This window comes from Carcharhinus amblyrhynchos, chromosome 10 (genome assembly GCF_965287045.1).
Source record: "Carcharhinus amblyrhynchos chromosome 10, sCarAmb.v2.hapA, whole genome shotgun sequence".
Taxonomy (NCBI): domain Eukaryota; kingdom Metazoa; phylum Chordata; class Chondrichthyes; order Carcharhiniformes; family Carcharhinidae; genus Carcharhinus; species Carcharhinus amblyrhynchos.
In genome coordinates, this window is record NC_137333.1 from 1,762,442 (window position 1) to 1,783,307 (window position 20,866).

The 20,866-nt window shown below is 40.6% G+C and overlaps 1 protein-coding gene across 1 annotated transcript in view; it reads right to left on the reverse strand.

Moving 5' to 3' along the window:
• The window catches only part of pcca (propionyl-CoA carboxylase subunit alpha), a 337,158-nt gene that overhangs the window by 155,033 nt on the left and 161,259 nt on the right, over window positions 1–20,866 (reverse strand). The window contains exons 17-18 of the mRNA XM_080198059.1: window positions 4,791–4,901; window positions 273–378 (exon numbers count right to left, since the gene is read on the reverse strand). Coding sequence (XP_080054185.1) covers window positions 273–378; window positions 4,791–4,901 — 217 coding nt within the window. The remainder of the gene's footprint in view (window positions 1–272; window positions 379–4,790; window positions 4,902–20,866) is intronic.

The window sequence follows — 20,866 nt, forward strand, 5'->3', positions numbered from 1 at the left end:
AGATTTTCCAGCATTTTCTCTTTTGCTTTCAGATTCCAGCATCCGCAATAATTTGCTTTTGATATTTGAAAATTTAGCTTAACCCTGAGATTATTGCAGGCCTAAAGAGATACATTACACCCATTTGCTAAAATTATCTCCCCTTCTGATATGTAAGGAATAATGGAATTTAATCTTTACTCCATTGAAATTGTTCCTAAAAGTCATCCTGAGAGTTTGAATGCTGAAGCATGTTTATAATGCAGAGTCTGTGCATACCAAAGATTCCTCACCTTGCAGACTTTTCAAGAAATTTCTGGGCCTTCAGCAGACTAGCTACGTAAATGGATCCAGCAGTTGCCAACAGCTCCTTGTGTTCTGTATCTGACAGTGTACGTCCTGTTGGACAAGGGTTTTACATCAAATTACAAGAATATGCAGCAAGAAACAGGCCATTCAATCCGACTGAGCAATGCCAGCATTCCAACACTAGTTTCCTCCCACTGTCATCCAACCATATCTGAATAAATTTTCTCCCTGTGCGTTTATCTAACCTCCCCTGAAATACATCTACCTATTCACCTCAACTGCTCCATGTGATAGCAAGCTCTACATATTTTCTTCTAAAATTTTCTCCCATTTATAACCTAACATCACAACACAACAGAATAGAAAACAATTCATTATGGTGGGAAGAACGACTATGGTTTAATTAATTCAGTACTCAATGCCGGCAACTGCCAATCTCCAGATGCAATTTTACAACTCATCCGCTTCATCGTGGACCACAATGTCTTCACCTTCAAAAACCAGTTCTTCATCCAGAAACACGGAACGCCGATGGGGACCAAATTCGCATCTCAATATGGCAACTTCTTTATGCATAGTTTCGAACAAGACCTGTTCACCACACAGGACCTTCAACCGATGGATTTTAATCTGGTGTTGTGAGACTTCTTACTATGGTTTAATTAATATGTGCAAATTAAAATAAAAGTGCACCTCCATGGATCTTATGCAGGCTATCACATTAACAGAATGATATCCAAGGTGCAAAAGGTTTTTATTTATTCTTTTGAGCGATGTAAGTCTCATTGGCAAGGCTAGTTTTTGTTACCCATCCCTAATTGCCCTTGAGGGCTTTACCGGCCATTTCAGAGGATAGGCAAAAGTCAATGACATTATAAAGAACGAAGAACAGAACAGCACAGGAACAAGCTCTTCGGCCCTCCAAGCCTGCACCGATCACATTATCCTATCTAGGCCAACTGCCTGTATCTCTCTATTCCCCACCTGCTCATGTGTCTATCCAGATAAATCTTAAATGTCGCTAACGTATCTGCCTCAACCACCTCACTTGGCAGTGCATTCCAGGCCCCCACCACCACTGTCTGTGTAAAAAACTTCCCCTGCACACCTCCACTGAACCTTTTCCTTCCTCACCTTGAACTTGTGTCTCCTTGTAATTGTCACTACTGCCCTAGGGAAAAAACTTCCAACTCTTCACCTCATCTATGCCTCAAACATTACATTGGATTAGATAGGCCAAACCAGGTTAAGGATGGCAGATTTTCTTCCCTAAAGGACCTCAGATGGGTTTTTAAAATAATTAATGATAGTTTCATGGTCACCATTACTGAGAAGAGTTTTACATTCTAGATTTATTAACTTAATTTAAATTCCACCAGCAGTGATGGTGTTATTTGAAGCTGCGTTCCCAGAGTGTTAGCCTGGCCCTCTAATGCAGTGATATTACCACCCCATCACACCCATTCCCTAATGTGCAGAACATTAAGGGATGATCTAATTGGAGTGTTTAAGATGACTATAGGTTTTGGTAGGTTTAGATGGAGAAACTGTTTCCTCTGGTGGTGAACACAGAACAAAGAGGCATAGTCTTAAAATTAGACTTCGGCCTTTCAGAGATGAAGTCACTCTACATAACGGCTAGAGGAAATCTGGAATCACAGTCTCCCAAAGTCATGGATTAATTGAGGATTTCAAATCTGATTCATAGATTTTTTTGGACAAAAGTATTAGAATTACAGAACCAAGCCAGGTAACTGTGGTTAATTTACAAAATCAACTATGCACTAATTATATAGTGGAACAAGCTTGAAGGACTGAATGGCCTCCTGCTGTTCCTCTCTGTTCCCCTCTTCCTCCAAAGAAAATTACAAATGCTATTTTATCAAATAGCATTGCACTGCTCTTCATATGCTTTCTGGAGTTACATTTATGGCTTTGAGTTAAATCCCAGTTGCTTTCCCAATTAGCAAGACAAGGATGGGACAACACTAAGAAATGTAAAGTTCTGCAGCATTTTATTTGAAGAAATAGTCAAGCTTAAAAGTTTAAAGTTTAGTTATCAATCACAAGTAAGCTTTCAGTAACACTGCAATGAAGTTACTCTGAAAATCCCCTAGTCACTACACTCCGGCCCCTGTTCGAGGGAGAATTTAGCATGGCCAATGCATCTAACCAGCACATCTTTTGGACTGAGTGAGAAACCCGGAGCACCCAGAGGAAACTCATGCAGACACAGGGAAGCGAACCCAGGTCCTCAACATCGTGAGGCAGCAGTGCTAACCACTGTGCCACTGCCAATATTCAGAATACAGCTAACATTTACTCATTCAAATGAAACCAGTAATCAAACCTGTCAAAAAATTGGAAACCTTGATATAGAATGATGATGATGAGTAAACAGCTGCAGGGAATGAGTTCCACTGTGTCCATCATTTTCAATATTATCAACATCAGTGAAAGCAACACGAAACAAGTCGATCCCGTGTGAAGGGAGCTCCCAGCCCCCAACATAAATTTAACATGTCAACATGAGATTCGAATGCTGACAGAAAAACACCAATCAAGTTCATTAATTGCTTTGTGTCTCCAATTAAACATAACGTTGGCAAAACCTTAACTTCGCGATCTGACTTTTTCTTTGAAACTTTGGAAGGACAATGCATTTGGACACTTGGATCTTTTTGTTACAAAATGGTTATAAGTTTACCTTTTAGCTGGGAGCAAGAATGCCTTTTCAAAGAAATCATCTGGCCAGCGTGAGGCCTAAGGGAGAAGAGCTGTTTGTCCTGAATTGCAATCACTTTAATTGATGCAGATTAACTGGTGAAGGTTAGTGATTTACTGGAAATTACATGACAGAGATAGGCATTCAGCTTTGAACCTGTAGTTTTTGAAAAGACTGTTTTGGGGATATAAGCTGAGAGGAAGTCTCTCCTAACTCGCTCTCTCCCTGTTTTTGCCTGAAATTCAGTGTATGGTTATCAATGTGTGCCTGTGTGCATGTGAGCACGCACACTGGGGAAATTTTAAGAAGATATAGATAGTTATATTTCCAGATTAAAATTGTGAGACAACAGTTCTTGCAATTTGTTAAAAAGAATATTTGTTTTATAATAAATCAATAGGTCTGAATTTATTGAAATAAGCCTGCTTAAAGACTCTTTTGTTCTGGTTACCTGTAACAAAGGTAAACAATTATCCATTTTGGTGAGAAAATTAAATGTTTAGACTAATGGTATGGTCTGTGAAGCAGTGGGGTAAATCTGCACACTCTTCCTATCCAGGTAGTAACAATAATCAATTTCTAAATATTTAAGTGACTTGCAGATTGCTTGATATATAGTTGGGATTAGATCACTAAACAGAACATTTGTCCCAACTGATCCATGCTGCTCCACATGAGCCTCCTCCCACCCCTCTTCCCATTCTATTAGCATATCCTTCTATCATTTCCACCCTTGTGTATTTATTAAACTTCCCCTTAAATGTTGCTGAAAGACAACCGCCCCACAGAGAGATTCATTCTTCCACTTTCTTTTCTTCTCCTAAGAGTATTGAATTCTCGCCCAGACTAAATAACTATCCGGACCTCGTCCAAGGTGCTATGCTTCATACACTGTGAGACTCTGGACAAGCTGCTGACAGCATCACTGGCATCTCAGTCTTTGTACTTACATTAATTTCCCAATGAGAATCATTGCAATCAGAAGAGGGCAATCACCTATATAAAGAATATTTTTAAACAAATAGAAATTTGTTTCTATTTTTTTCCACTCGTGCCAATCTGTATCTTAGTTCTCATGTTTTACTTTCAGGCAGCACTGACTTTTATTCTGCAATTAACACCTTCTGCTATTTTGCCTTCAGACAGCACTGACTTTTATTCTGTTATTAACATATCCTGCTATTTTGCGCTCAAACAGTGCTGACCTTTATTCCGCTATTAATACCCACTCTGGACAAATGTTTTGTTCCTTTACTATTACCATTCCTACTCTATTTTCTTTTTGTTGTAAGGATCTCTGCCTTTTAATCTCCCCCGCTATCTAACCTATCCTTAACCTTCTCTTTCGCACAATCTGACCCTCCCCCTCTTTCAACAACATAATTGCATCACAATTCTGTCTGTCTTCAGTCCCAAACCAGAGGCATATTGGACCCAAAATATTAACTCCTTTTCTCTCTCCACAGATTCTCCCAGACTGAATTTTTACAGCACTTCCTGTTTTCAATTTCAGAAGTCAGTATCTGTTTGATTAGAGCTACCCCACATTATGTTTATTCTACTACTTGGTGAATGTTAAATAAATCAATAATTCTGAATTTATTGAATTAAGTCTAGTTAAAAACTCTCCATTACTCTGTAACTGTAGTGAAGCAAACATTATCAACCAGACTTAATTTTATGAACAATATGTAAACAGAATCAAGCAACCAAAAGCACACACTGTGTTATTCCAAGAAACAACTGTCTTAGGTTTGCCGAATCCACAGATACAAACCTTTGAAGCCATCCGGATAGACCTCAGGAAGGAAATTAGTGTTGATGTCTCCTTTCACAAAACGTGGGTGAATGATAACTTCCCGAAGAAGCGGAATGTTGTGAGTCACTCCTAGAAATTGGAAAGCAACATGTTAAATAGGATAATGGCACAATTGGTGACAGTAGAAATCATCATACTGTCCTTTGCAGTCCAATAACCTTTCCAGTACATAAATCATTAGGGCGGCACAGTGGTTAGCACTGTGCCTCACAGCACCAGGGACCCAGATTCAAATCTGACCTCGGGTGACTGTCTATTTGGAGTTTGCACATTCTCCCCATGTCTGCGTGGGTTCCTTCCATGTGTTCCAGTTCCCTCCCACACTCCAAAGATGTGCGGGTTAGGTTGATTGGTCATGCTAAATTGCTCCTAAGTGACGGGGGACTAGCTAGGGTAGATATGCGGGGTTATGGGGATAGGGTCTGGGTGGGATTGTGATCGATGCAGACTCGATGGGCTAAATGGACTCTTTCTGTTCTGTAGGGATTCTATGACCAGAAGTACATGTCCCTTAACATGCTAGCCTCAGATTACTTGCTGGGCAAAATCTGACAACAGTTTTGAAAATCTTGATGTTGAAGTATTTATCTTGCTGGTATTAACTTGCTTAAAATAAATTTCATAGAACAGAAAGAAACACTAATTAATCTGAAAACATAGTCCTATTTCAAATGAGATCTCAAACCGAGACACTATCCGTCCTCTCAAGCAGATGTAAAACAGCCAATGGCATTATTTCCAAGGAGAGCAGGGTAGTTCTCCCTGATTTCTTAGGCAATATTGATCCATTAACCGACATTGTTTTAAACAGATTATTACCAGGTTATTGTTACATTTCTGTTTGAGGGACCTTGCTGTGCGCAAATTGGCTGCTGAATTTCCTACATCACAGCAATGACAAAACTTCAAAAGTAGTACTTTACATGTGTTATAAAGAGTTTCAGGACACAAGTACATGAGAAATAGGTGCCAGAGGAGTTCTTACAGCCCCTGGAGCCTGCTCCACCATTCCATAAGATGATACTGATTCAAAGATCAGTAAGAATTTTTGCTATATATACAATATTACAATAAACCAAGCTGGCTCTTTGAACCAAAATAAATAAATCATCTTCACCACATTAATCAATAAACAGATTCAGGCCTGTAATTTTATAGCATCACTTGAAAGGAGTCCTCAACAGCTTGATCAAAGTGCTCACTCCCAAAGTAGACTGCCTACGATAAATAATACCTAGGAGGGCAAAATATGTAAATCAAGAAGTTGTAGCCAACATATACCTAAATTTCAACTCCAACTTGGCTTTTAGGAAGCTCGGTATTGGGAAAAAAAATGGGTTTTATGTTACAGTTCTGCTAGATTTGAGGAAAAAAAACACGGGTGAGCCAAGTTGTTTTCACTTCATCTAAGAGCACGTCGCAAGTGTTGAATGTAAGGTTCATATCTGACCTCCTCCAAAGTTCACAGGGTCTCCATCTGTGTGTGAAAAACTGCCAGGCTGAAGAATGATGACCCACAAGCTGCCTTCTCCTGACTACCTGCTGCTACCAAAACATCGCCAAGGCATTAGCCACACACCAACAGGATCAAACAGAGGCCAACAGTTATGCTTATTTTCAATTGTCTAGTGCAGCAGCTAAAAGCAAAAAAACAGACTTTTTTTTGTATTTAGCCAAACTTAGTTCTTAGTTTTAACCAGTGTTAAATTCCTGCAGGCTTTCTTACAATCTGGACTTTATCAGCATTTCAGTCCTAAGCAAGACTCCTAAGACACTCATTCACCATCAAATGGGGCCACTTAAGTAACCTGTGCCCTCACGATGATACTTCCTCCAGGTCAGGGAGACAAAGGGGCACAAGTAGAAGGTGTTTCCACAACAGACTAATACCCGAATTATTGTTGGTCTCGATATGTGGTCAGAATCACTTAAGAGGTTGCATTATTGTACTTGTGTGTGCAGCCACAACTCACTAAAGGGGACTGATCTGGATACAGTAGTTAGTGAAACCAATGCAACTATTATAGCAATGTATCAGCAAAGGGAATTCTGACATAACATCAGCAGAGTGTTACTGCGACTTCCACACGTCAACCACTTTCTCAACAGGACAATGCAAGAAACTAGAAACAGGCTCGCTCTCCATACCTATGCAGAGTCACGTAACCCAACTTTTATATTATGGCGTAAAGTTCACAAGGATGGTTTCAGGGCTGAGGAACTTCAGTTACGTAGACAGATTGGAGAAAGTTGGAATTGATCTCTGGAGAAGATTGAGGGGAGATGCAATGGATCACAATGATCACAGACAAGTGTAGATATGGAAAACCGCTCCTGCTGGTGGAAGGATCAACAATTAGAGGATAGTCATCGAATCCCGACAGTACAGAAGCAGGCGGCACAGTAACACAGTGGTTAGCACTGCTGCTTCACAACCCCAGGGACCCGGGTTGGATTTCTGGCTTGGGCCACTGTCTGTGTGGAGTTTGCACGTTCTCCCCATGTCTGCGTGGGTTTCCTCCCACAGTCTGAAAGACAAGCTGGTTAGGTGCATTGACCTGGACAGGCGCCGAAATTTCACAGTAACTTCATTGCAGTGTTAATGTAAGCTGGACTTGTGACGAATAAATAAACATGTAAAAAAAGAGTGAGAGAGAATAGAAGCCTTTGCTGGGTTGAGGGAAAGTTTTTCAGAGCTGGACGGTGAATGTGGGTATGAGGTATGGCAGCTGTAGTTTGAGTGGGGCAGCAGGAGCTGCTTGTGTTCTAATTTACACCAAGTCCCATCCACTCATCAGCTTTGTGCTCACTGATCTACACTGGCCCTCAATCCAGCAACACCTCAATTTTAAAATCCTCCTCCTTGTGTTCAACTTCCTACATGTCCTCACGCCTCCCTGTCTCCGTAAGCTCCTCAAGTTCTCAGGAGGAAGGAGCGCATCTTAAGAATGATAACTGGACTCCAGGGATAAAGATATAATACACAAATGAGGCTTGCATTCCCTGTGATTTAAGAAGGTGATTAGATTGAAGTTTTCAAGTTATTAAGGGAATGGATAGAGGAGACAGGAACTTTATCTGCTGGCTAGAGAGGCAGGATCTAAAAATGAGAGCCACACTGTTCAAGAATGAAATTCAGGAGTATTTTTACCTACAGAGAGCAAAAGAAGTTTGGAATTCTCTTTCACAAATGGAAACTGTTGCTAGATCAATAGTTCTGAGATTGATCAATATTTGCAAATCAAAGATGTTCAGGAATATGAGTGCATGAGAAACTAGGTCACAGTTTAGCCATGATCTAACTGAGTGGGGGCAAAATGGGCACAAGGGCATAATGGCCTTTTCCCATTCTTATTTGGGTTAAAACCTAACATATCTTTTGAATAAACCAAAAAAATTAAAGCAACTAACTAGGCAAAGTTTTATTTTTTAATTTCTGATCTTTCACATCTCTCGCAAGACCGCGAGAAATGAAGAGAGGACATGCCTTTAGGCAGATCTCTGCTGAGTTACTCAGAAGTACAGCTCTCCTGTAGTCAGTACTCTGGCAGTTTTCTTTATCTAACGTTCCCTGCTACGTATCGGAATGTTTACCAAATCATACTGCTCATGTCAGGTTGTATTTCCATTAATTATTTTTAAAACATATCCATGACTACTGAAAGACAGAAAATATTTGATGAAGGTTTTCTTTGGTTGTTTTAATCCTGTTGTGCTGAAATTGAGATCTGAGCTCCATCGTGGATATGGAACAGCAGGCTAATAAAATCACTCTGGATTTTCACCATCGATTAACATTAATATTAAAAGGGCTAGAGAGCACCAGAGTATTGTAAGTATCTTATGCTGGAATCAGAGTATTATAATCATTGAAGAAAAATGTTCACACGGCTTAAAAACTTCCTTCCAAAGGACTACTTCTTCAACAAAGTGGGTAGAATTTATTCCCTATGATAAGTTTGGCCATGGGGAGTATTTAGTCAGGCTGGATGGTGGCTGTAGAGGGATCCATGAATGGTCATTCTATTCACCATCCATTCATCCAGCCTTTCTCCACTTAAATAATACTCAGTTTCTTTATTCTTCCTGTCAAAGTGCACAATTCACGTTTTCCGACATTATATTCCATCTGCCAAGTTTTTGCCCCTCACCTCACCTGTCTGTATCCCTCTGTAGACTCTTTGTGTCATCCTCACTACCTGCCTTCCCAGCTATTTTTGTATCATCTGCGAACATGACAACAGTACATGCACTTGCCTTGTCCAAATCAATATGTGTTGCAAATATTTGTGGTCCCTGCATGGATCCCTGTGGCACTCCACTCGATATAGTTGAAATCCTGAAAATGCACCTATTATTCTAATTCTTTGTCTTTCATCAGTAGCCAATTCTCTATCCATGCTAATATACCACCCCAACGCCATGGGCTCTTAGTTTATTCAGTGACCTTTTGTGCAGTACCTTCTCAAATGCTTTTTGGAAATCCAAGTATATTACATCTCCTGGTTCTGCTTTATCTATCCTGCTTGTTGCCACCTCAAAAAGTACTAATAAATCTGTCCAGTATGGTTTCCAACCATCTGCAAACTGTGGGTCAATAGGTGGTCAGTTTAGTTTTGGCATAGATGTAACTGAGGTTAAAGAGTTTTCCACTGAGGTAGAATGTATCACCTCAGGGCAGCTGACCTTTGATGAGATGGATAGCCACTGTCAGTTAGATTATAACCAGTGGAATCAATGTTTGTTAATCAAAGGTATTCAGGAACATGAATGCTGGAATTTCACTCTTCAACACCAGCATATCCACATCATTTCACTCTTGAACAGTCTGGCTTTCATTTTTAGACTTTGTCCCATCTTGTCCCTGACTCCCCAGCCAGCAGGTATAGTTCCTGTCTCCTCTATCTGTTCCCTTAATAACTTGAAAACTTCAATCTAATCACCTTCTTAAATCACAGGGAATGCAAGCCTCGCTTGTGTATTATCACACAGCTTTGTTTGGCCTCGATCCATATTTTGAAGGCATTCAGTTTCAGGTCTCAAACTCAAGTCAATTGCAATCATATCGACATGAAGCAACTGCAGGACAGTGATGAAGTTTCTGAAACACACAAGTCTTTGGTGTGCAGATATAATGAGGCAAATGCTTTGATCAGGCCAATGAGTGTAATGAGGAGTTCCTGTAAAGCGCCACTCCAGTAAATCCTTCAGTATCCTCTGCAAAGCTTTGACAGTATAGTGCACAGAACTGGACACAACACTCCAGGGAGGGCCAAACCAGCAATTTGTTTGGTTTTAGCCTAACTTCCTGGATTTTGTATTTTGTCTGCAATGATAAAGATTAGGGTCCCACATGCTTTAAGTACTGCTTTGTCAACCTGCTCTTCCACCTTCAGCGATCTGTACACAAGCACCCTCGAATGTCCCTCTTTCTTGCCTCCCTTGTATAATTAGCATGCAACATTTCTCTCCATTCTTCCTACCAAAATGTAGCAACTCATTTTTCTGCATTGAGTTTCTTCGCCACGTGCCTGTCCATTCCACCAGCCTATCTTTGCCTTCTTGAAGACTGTAACAACACCAGGCTAAAGTCCAACAAGTTTATTTGGAATCATGAGCTTTCAGAGCTTTGCTCCTTCATCTTAAAGACTAGAAGTCTATCACTATCCTCCTCACTGTTTGCTGCACTTCCAAGTTTCACGTTCTCTGCAAATTTTGAAATTTTGCTCAGTAGCCCAAATCCGAGTCATTGCTGTATACCAGAAATAGCAGTGCTCCTAGTACTGAACCTTTGGAAATGTATCTCCCTTCAACACAAAAAACATCTGTCCACCACAACTCTGCTTGCCGCTTTCACTGTAAATGTAAAGAATCTGAAAACTCTATGGCATGATTGCTGATTAGAATTCGGAAAGGTAATAGATTGTTTCTTAACGTTAATACTGAGTGTACTTTAAGGCATTTTGTGAGATCCAACTTTCAAACCTTCCAAGTGAATGTACACAAGAGAAGTGCGTTTAAGATTTTCAAACCTAAGGTCATTAGGATGACCCTGGTGCTGAGAGGTAGACTTATCAAAAACGATTTATCAGCTGGGGCTCTTTTCTCTGGGAAAGTGAAGCCTGAGGGACCACCAAATAGAGGTATACAAGATTATGATGGGGTTCGATAGGGTAGATGCGGGAAAGATATTTCCACTTATGAGACGACCAAAATCGGGAGCTAGAAATATATGACAGACACTAATAAATCAAATAGAATACAAGATAACTTTCTTTATTCAAATAAAAGCAAATGACTGCGGATGCTGGAATCTGAAAATGCTGGAAATTCTCAGCAGGTGTGGCAGCATCTGTAAGGAGAGAAAAGAGCTGACGTTATGCTGACGAAATTTTCCAGCAGTTTCTCTTTTGATTTCTTTATCCAAAATCATAGAGGTTTACAGCATAGAAAGGGGCCTTTCAGCCCAATTTGTCCATACCGCCCCTTTTTTTTAACGACTAAGCTAGTCCCAATTGTTTGCGCTTGGACCATATCCCTCAATAGCCAACTTACTCGTGTAACTGTCTAATCGCTTTTTAAAAGAAAAAATTGTACCCACCTCTACTACCAGCTTGTTCCCAATACTCACCACCCTCTGTGTGAAAAAATTGCCCCTCTGGACACTTTCATATCTCTCCTCTCAATGCCCTCTAGTTTTAGACTCCTTTACCTTTGGAAAAAAATATTGACTATCTAGCTGATTGATGCCCCCAATATTTTATAGACCTCTAAGCCTCCCAAGCTCCAGTGAAAAAAGTCCCAGTCTATCCAGCCTCTCCTTATAATTTAAACCATCAAATCCTGGTAGCATCCTAGTACATCTTTTCTGCACTCTTTCTTGTTTAATAATATGCTTTCAAAAATAAGGTGGCCAGAACAGTACACAGTACTCCAAGTGTGGCTTTACCAATGTCACGTTCAACTTCAACAAGACGCTCCAACTCCTGCATTCAATGTTCTGACCAATTAAACCAAGCATGCCAAATTCCTTCTTCATCACTCTATCCATCTGTGACTTCACTTTCAATGAGCTATGAACATGTACCTCTAGCTCTCTTTGTTCTATAACTCTCTCCAACACCCTACATTAACTGAGTAAGTCCTGCCCTGGTTCAATCTACCAAAATGCATCACCTCACATTTGTCTAAATTAAATTCCATCTGCCACTCGTCAGCCCAATTGATCAAGATCCTGTTTCAATCGGAGGTAACTTTCTTCACTGTTCATTATGCCACCAATCTTGGTGTAATCTGCAAACTTATTAACCCTACACGGATAGGGTGAGATGCAGTCAGAATGGGAAGGGCTTGTGTGCAACATAAACATCAAAATAGAGCTTTGACATAGGGTCATCTGGGCTCGAAATGTCAGCTCTTTTTTCTCATGACAAATGCTGCCAGACCTGCTGAGATTTTCCAGCATTTTCTCCTCTGGTTTCCGATTCCAGCATCCACAGTAATTTGCTTTTATCAAAATAGGCCAGTTGAATTGAATGGGCTGTTTCTGTGCTGTAAATTCTGCAACAGTTTCCCATTTGCTTCAGTTACAAAGAGAAAGTGAGACTCAAAAACATTTACAACTTGTCTAAGTCAGGGATTGTGGTTGTTGATTTCTTTTGATGCAAGAAGCAGGTGGCAACAGAAGAAGCTTTCAGACTAATTAAAACTCCTTGGTTTTACATTTCAACATTGCATTCAGATTTGTGATTACATTATTTACTTAATCAAATAAGTAGATTCATTATCCAGTGAAGTCCTGTTTAATCTGTGATGTTTTCCCAACCTCATTTCCAATTTGCTTTTATCTGCACCACAAACCGCAGTCTGTCTAGTTCCAGTTGTTAAATCTGAACCATGGCAGACGCTGCAGTTACACAAATATAAACAACTAGAACTTATCAAAGGGAAATCAGGAAGTAACAAAAGGATTGTAATTGAATGCAACATACACTGGGGATTCACCTCTGTTGCTTAATATCACAATGATGATAACAGCTCTTTGACATACTCTGTTTCCACAGACTGACCCTTTCGATAGAAATGAGTTTTAGGATATTTTTGCTGTTTCCATTTAGAGGATAGACAAAAAGTCTGATTATTACAAAAATTACCAAGGAATCGGTAAAGAACCGGCAAAATTGACAGACTTTCATCTCAAGCAGTCGATGATTAAAAATATTCTGATCTGTCAATGAATAGGAAGATTCTTCACCATAATTCTAACAGGATTCTGAGACTATCTAATGTTAATTTTTGTAAAATGTATCTTGAATCAGCCCATCAACATAGAATCATAGAATCACAGAATCCCTACAGTTCAGATGGAGGCCATTTGTCCCATTGAGTCCGCACCAACGACAATACCACCCAGGCCTTATTTCCTAACCCCACATATTTGCCCTAGCCAATCCCCCGACACTCGGATCAATTTAGCATGGCTAATCAATCTAACCTGCGCATCTTTGGACTGTGAGGGGAACCAGTACACCTGGAGAAAACCCACACAGATACGGGGAGAATGCACAAACTCCGCACAGAAAGTGACCCAAGACCAAAATTGAACCCAGGTCCCTGGCACTGAGAGGCAGCAGTGCTAACCACTCTGCCACCCTGGAGTTACTATTGGCCAGAAACATAACTGGACCAGTCACATACACACAATGGCTACAAACATACCACAGGGACTGGGAATTCTGCAGTGGGTAACTCATCTCCTGCTTTCCCCAAAGTCCATCCACCCTGCACAAGGCACACACCAGGACTCTAATGGAATAGTCCCAATTTCTCTGGACAAGTGCTGCTCCAACAACATTCAGCAGTTCCACACATAAATATTCACTCCCCTCCATGACTGATGCTCAGTGGAGGCAGTGTGTACCACACACAGGATGCACAGCAGCAACTCATCAAGGTTTCTCTGACAGTACCTTCCAAACTCCACAATCTCTACCACTTTGGAAAGTCAGGGCAGAAGATGCACAAGAACAACATCACCTGCATGTTTCGTTCCAAGCCACACATCATACTGACTTGGAACTATATTGCCGTTTCTTCACTGACGCTGGGTCAAAATTCTGGAACTGCTCCCAAACAGAGGCTCAGCAATTCAAAAAATTGGCTCACCTTCACCCCCTCAAGGGCAATTAGAGTAGGGCAATAAATTCTGGCCTTATCAGTGATGTTCACATCCCAAGAACAGAGTTTTAAAAAAATTAAATGGAATCCATTAAAAATTATACGTTTTGAAAGTTGGGACTGAAAGAAACGACATAGAACTTCATAGAATGGACAGTGCAGAAACAGGCCATTCAGCCCATCTAATCTCTGCCAGTGGCTAGAATTGTCTGGCCCTTCATGCCAGTGGTACTCTCTGGCCCTGCTGCAGTGAAGGGAGATCTGGCGGAGCTCCAAATTCTCTGTCCTTGCTTGCAGTGGCCGCAGGGCGCGAATGGCCGGAGAATTCCGGACAGCTTCCTTCTGTACCTAATTCACCCCAACCCTATCAGCAACTTCTGTTCCTTTCAGCCTCAAGCATTTATCCAGCTTTTTCTTAAATGTATACTATTCACTTCAGCTGCTCCTTGCGGTAGTGGGTTCCACATTCTCACCATTCTCTGGGTGATGAATCTGACACAGAAGCACAATTTTGCAAAGTGTTCATTAGATTTATACTATTAGTGTAACAAGACAGCTAAGAATGGAGCTGAAATAGGTTTGCGGTACATATCTAAGCACTGTGAAACCACAATCAATAAACAGAAATTATGCAAAATTACACAGTCAAAAAAATAAAGTACAAATAGAAGAACATCATGATCAGACCATAGGAATCATTTTTCAGGCTGCACTTTGGGCACTAGGTCCTTTATCCACATATTCAACATACATATTCAAATCCTAGAAGCAACTCAAGTAATGTGAAACTGCATAACGTGTACCAGCACTCTTAATAGATTAGCACTGTGCATGAAGGAATTTACATGCATTAAAGTTTCAATACAAAAAACAATAAAAAAATTGGATAAACCTACTAATCATTTTTACAGCTTTGAATAGTGAATGGGAAGGACTATATCTAGATGCCAATCATCTTCCTAAATTGGTAGAAAATAGTCACATCTGCGGTGCTAAATGCAAACTTCAACCTTAAGTGTTTTTGTTTTAACGAATCATCCGGAATCGCTCTCTGCTACGTCTCTGTCTCTCTCTCTCACACACATGGCTCCAGATAAGACTCTTCAGTTTTACAGCAACTGAACAGATAGAGCCACTTCATGCCTGGTGACAGAAATCAATGCTGTATGATTGTTCACAACAAATATCAGCAGCTATTTAATATCAATTGATTCAGCAAATGGCAAGCGAACTACCAAATTTTTCACTGCAATTCACAGAACATAGAACAGTACAGCACAGTACAGAGCCTTCGGCCCTCGATGTTGTGCCGAGCTATACAAACCCAAGATGTCCAATTCCTTTCCGTCCACTCAAAATTGTTGGCAGCAATTCAAAAATCCCTGTTCCATAGTAAGTTACACTAATACAGATGTACAAACTTTGTGAAATACTGGCATATTCTACATATTGGTGGGAAAGTAAAGATCAAGATAAATGGTCAAATGCTGGAAGATGTATTGCAATCGAAGTAGGCGGAAAGCATCTTGTGCCAAGAAGAAATCAGAATGAGGAAAACGACAACAAAGAATGTATCCTCCAAACACAGATTTGCTCAGCGTTGGAGTGAGCAGAGATCTCAACAATGACTGTGATTTGGAGCCAAAAGAGAAAATGCAGGAAAATCTCAGCAGGTCTGGCAGCACCTGTAAGGAGAGAAAAGAGCTGACGTTTCGAGTCCAGTCGACCCTTTGTCAAAGCTAAAAGGCATAGAAAGTGGGAGATATTTTACTGCAGCGGGAGGGAACGAAAGATGTGATTTGGAGTGTTGTTGTGGGCCAGGCTGGAATGTAGGCTTTGAAAAAGGCGGACATCCAAAGATTAGAACGTTGTGGCCCTGGAGGAAGATGGAGCAGGTCAGTTCGAGAGAACACAAGAACAACGAGGACACGCTCAAGATGATGGAGGAGGAAAGATGGTTAGTGAATATCAAGAAAAAGGCAACAAGGTTAGATTGGCCATACAAAACATGAAGGAGATGAGTGAAGAAAGGTTAGAAAGATAAGGACCAAGAGTAAGAGAATTAAGATATTTAGAGAGCTTGAAATTGAAAATAGGAGCAACTGGAGAGGAAAGCACAAGACGGCGAGATGTTGAGAAACGAGCACAGGATCTGCCTGCAGCCAGATCATCGCAACAATTTGCTGTACTTTTCAAATATCAGAGAGTAACTTATACACATTTTGAACATTTTGAAAAAGCAGCAACCATTTTATGTATAGCTCAGAAAAAGTAGTAAGTGATTCCTTTTGGTGACTTTAATTGAAGAAGCAAAGCTGTGTAGGACACCAGAACAAAACCCTGGGTATTCTTCAGATAATACCATGGAATGACTAATATCCCCCTGGATAACGACTTTAGGTATCATTTTACATAATGGATCCCATGGCATGGTACCTTCAACTTAGCAAGCACTCCCTGCACATTCTGTGCCAAGCCTTGGAGCAGTGGGTGAAGCCACAGCATTTGGACTCATTGAAACAGGACTAGGCAATTTAGCTCTTGAGCTTTCTCTGCCAATCAATTAGATCATGACTGGCCCATATCTTATTCCATCCACCTGATTTGGTTTCCAATCCCTTAAACTTATTTTAACAATACAGTTTAACTACAAAGAATTAATTAGCTTAGCACTTACCAGTTGATATAGTTAAACATGACAAGATACAGTTCTTAACTTCTAATCTCAATTAGTTCCAATTCAAGCAATATGAGGGACATGGACAGAGTGGACAAGAAGCAGCTGTTCCCCTTTGTTGAAGGGTCAGTCACAAGGAGCAGGAGGTTTAGGGGGGATATGAGGAAAAACTTTCTTACCCAGAGGGTGGTGATGGTCTAGACTGTGCTGCCTGGGAGGGTAATAGAGGTGCCTCACATCCTTTAAAAAGTCCTTGGATGAGCATTTGGCACGTCATAACATTCAAAGCTAGGAGCCAAGTGCTGGTAAATGGGATGAGGTGGGAGCTCAAGTGTTTCTAATGTGCAGACTCGATGGGTTGAAGGTACTCTTCTGCACTCTGATTCTATTATTCTATGATTTTATGCATATTCCTCTTATAGACTTAAACTCCTATTCAATATCAGTTAGCAACACACAGGGCTTACATGCTTGGGCTTGGTAACAGTCCTAGAGCCTTTTGAACATCTGTGGAGAAGGGGAGAGAGAGAGAGAGAGACCTATTTTCCCTAGCAGATCCCAACCAGCAATCTCCAGAGACAATGAGAGGCAAATCTTGCTTCTTTCAGAACCAACAGTAACTGTCTGCTTTTCCCCTGTAAGTTTAGCTCCACCCATTAACATATGACTGTCTCTGTCAATCAACTGAATCAAAACGCTACTTTGAAACTCCTGAGTGAAACCAAAATAAACAAAAATGCATAAACTCGGATTAAAACAAACATATCCCTGGCTAAAATACAATCAATTACCCTGCACTCTCAGCATGTGAGCTGCCTTGTGCAGACATATTGGCACCTTGTAAAATAGAGCTGTGTTTTAAACATACCCCTTACATGAAACATAAAGATACACTGGCACAGGATCATGACATGGAATATAAATGATGGAGACCATGGCTATGAATGGCGCTGATTGTGACCTCTTAGAGATCAGAATGTGTAAACGGCAGAAAAAAGGTAAGCAGTGTGCAATAGACAACGCGAGACATGTAACAGATGGCCCTAGGGGAGTAGAGGAGTAAGGGAGTAGAGGAGTAGGGGAGTGAGTAGGTGAATGGGAGTTAGTGGTAAGAGAAAACAGACAGAAAGCAAGATTTTAAATAATGAAATAATGGAAGAAATGTAAATAAACAAAATAAATTGATGGAAATCAGATGAAGCTTCTTGACTTTGATGTACAGTTGCCATGTTGGACTGGGGTGGGCACAGTAAGTAGTCTCACAGTACAACAGATGAGTGCCTGATGAAGTTGCAGCGCTCCAAAAGCTCATGCTACCAAATAAGCCTGTTGGGCTTTAACCTAGTGCTGTGAGGCTACTTACTGTGGTTACAAGTGAATTTTTCAATTACCAAAATCACAGATCAATTACTCACAAAATTCTCAGTTTTATTAAGGTGATTCAAAAATACCAACAGTATATTTAATAAACTGATGATGTTACAGTCAGTGAGGTAGCAGACTTTCTCTTGTGGGTTTTTCTAGTGTTTCCCAAGTGTCAGGAGACCTCAGTGGGTGTAGTCTTGCCTCGGAGTCTGAAGGCTGTGATTCAAGACCCAAACCGAAAGAAGTCTCACAGCACTCGTGTGCGGCCTCAACCGGGATCTTGGGTTCATGTCACACTATCTGTAACCCCCACAACTTGCCTGGACTTGCAAAATCTCACAAACTGTCCTGTCTGGAAACAATACACATCCTTTTAACCTGTGCTCAACGTTCTCTCCGCTCACATTGTCTGTACCTTTAAGACTTGATTAGCTGTAAAGACTCACATTCCAATCATTTTCATGTAAATTGAGTTTGTGTTTTTGTGCCCTGTTTGTGATCAGAACTCCCACTGACTTGACGAAAGGACAGCCTGTTCTGAAAGCTTGTGGCATTTGCTACAAATAAACCTGTTGTACTTTAAGCTGGTGTTGTGAGACTTCTTTCTGTTTTTAGCCCAGTCCAAAGCTGGCATCTCCACATCATGATTCAAGACCCAATCCAGAGACTTGAGCACAAAATCCAGACTGACACTGCAATGCAGTACTGAGGGAGTGCTGCACTGTCAGAGATGCCAGATTTTGCATCAGACCTCAAACCGCGGCTCTATCTGCTTTCTCAGGTGAACATAAAAGATCCACTGGCTCTCTCCCAAACATGATCAGGAAAGTTCTCTCTCCCTGGCCAATATTTATCCTCCAATCAACATTGTAAAACTAGATGAGTTGGTTATCATTGCACTGCGTTTTGTGGGAGTTTGCCGCGTGCAAACCAACAGCCACATTTCCTGCATTAGAACAGTGACTGCACTTCAAAAGTATTTCATTGGCTATAAAGCACCTTGAGATATCTGTAGCTTGTGAAAAACCCTGATATAAATGCAACTCATTCTTCTTTCTTTTGCTACTTTCTCAGAGTCAGGATGTTACAGTGTTGGTGAAAAACAAGGCAAACCAGCTCAAATTATTACAATTTCCCCCAAACCAGTTCTCCCAGTGCAACCCAAAACAGACATCTAAACAACTTGTAAAAGAAAGACTTGCATTTCTGTAACACCTTTCACAAACCTCTGGACACCCCAAAATGTTTTACACCCAATTAAGTGCTTTTGAAGTATAGTCGCTGCTTTACAGTAGGGAACCTGGTTCAAACAATGTACTGTCATTAAACACCTATACCTTTCTTCAAATTCCAATTTGCAGAGCAATTGGATCTTGTGTCTCTTGTACACTGTAGTTTAAAGAAAAAAAATCAAAGTTATCTACTGAAAAATCACAGCATAGTAAAACTTTACTCAGTAGGCTTTGTCCCGGTTATCCAAAAGCCAACACATAATGCATCAATTTGGAAAGAAAAATGTTATTGTTCTTTTCTGAAAGAGGAAATTCCCAATGCTCGGTATAAAGGAGCTGGTAATAAGACAGTCAATAAGATCACATCTTTTGACACTTTGATATTGATTTTATATTACTTTTCAATGACACAGCTAGAAACCGTTATCTGTTACTAACTGCAATATTTGTACATTTCACAGGGAATGGGATTCAAGTTGCTTCAGTTACCGAACTGAGCATTGGTTCAATAAATCCTGTTGTCTCTTCACTACTTGACTAATTGTTTTTTGAATTTTTCATTCTTATTGACATGGATAATGGGGGCGATTTTCATCCCACATTCACCAGCCAAGAGAATGGCGAGGCAGGTTGGAAAATCTGGAGAGATCGTGTTCTACAATGTACACCAGCCCTCGCCAATGACATTGTGGGGTTCGCACCCACAGCCAAACCTCATCTTAATAAGCTTGCATTAATTTTAATATCAAACCTGCCCCCTCCCACCATCATATTCCCCCTCTCGCCATATTTTCAAACATTGCCAAAGTGAGGTTTACAACAAGTTTACCCAGATGTCAATCTGTCATGGGGATCCCTCCGAGTGAGAGAACACAAAGATAAGTATTAGCTCCTGAGGGAGAGGGACATGATGTGGAGATGCCGGCACTGGACAGGGGTAAGCACAGTAAGAAGTCTCACAACACCAGGTTAAAGTCCAACCAGTTTATTTGGTAGCAAAAGCCACTAGCTTTCGGAGTGGCATAGGAAAGCTAGTGGCTTTTGCTACCAAATAAATCTGTTGACTTTAACCCGGTGTTTTGAGACTGCTAATGGAGAAGGACATGCCAGGAGCAGTGCGTAGGGCAGACCGCAGTGGAGCCACGTTGGTGGGGTAGGGAAATAGATCCACACACTCAATGATCACATTGAACATGGTTTGGAACACCAATAAAATACAGAAAATGTTGGAAATACTGTCCAGGTCAGACAGCATTGATGGGGTGGGTAACAAAGTTAATATTTCAGGTTAATGATTTTTCTCCCCACAGATGTTGCTGATTATTTCCAGCATTTTCAGTTCTTACTTCAGATTTAGAGCATTTGCAGAGTTATGCTTTTGATTCAGAACACCAACGCTTGGTTCTGTGCCCAAAATAGTAATCTGATACTCAAACTCAGCGGCATTCAAAGTATATTTTTCTTCAACTAATTTATGTTCTCAGAAACTATGAATTATTTGTCTAAAATATAAATTGAAGGCCAGCATAATTACTTCATCGGATCTCTGTTATACCTGCCCATTGGCTGAAATATTTCCATCG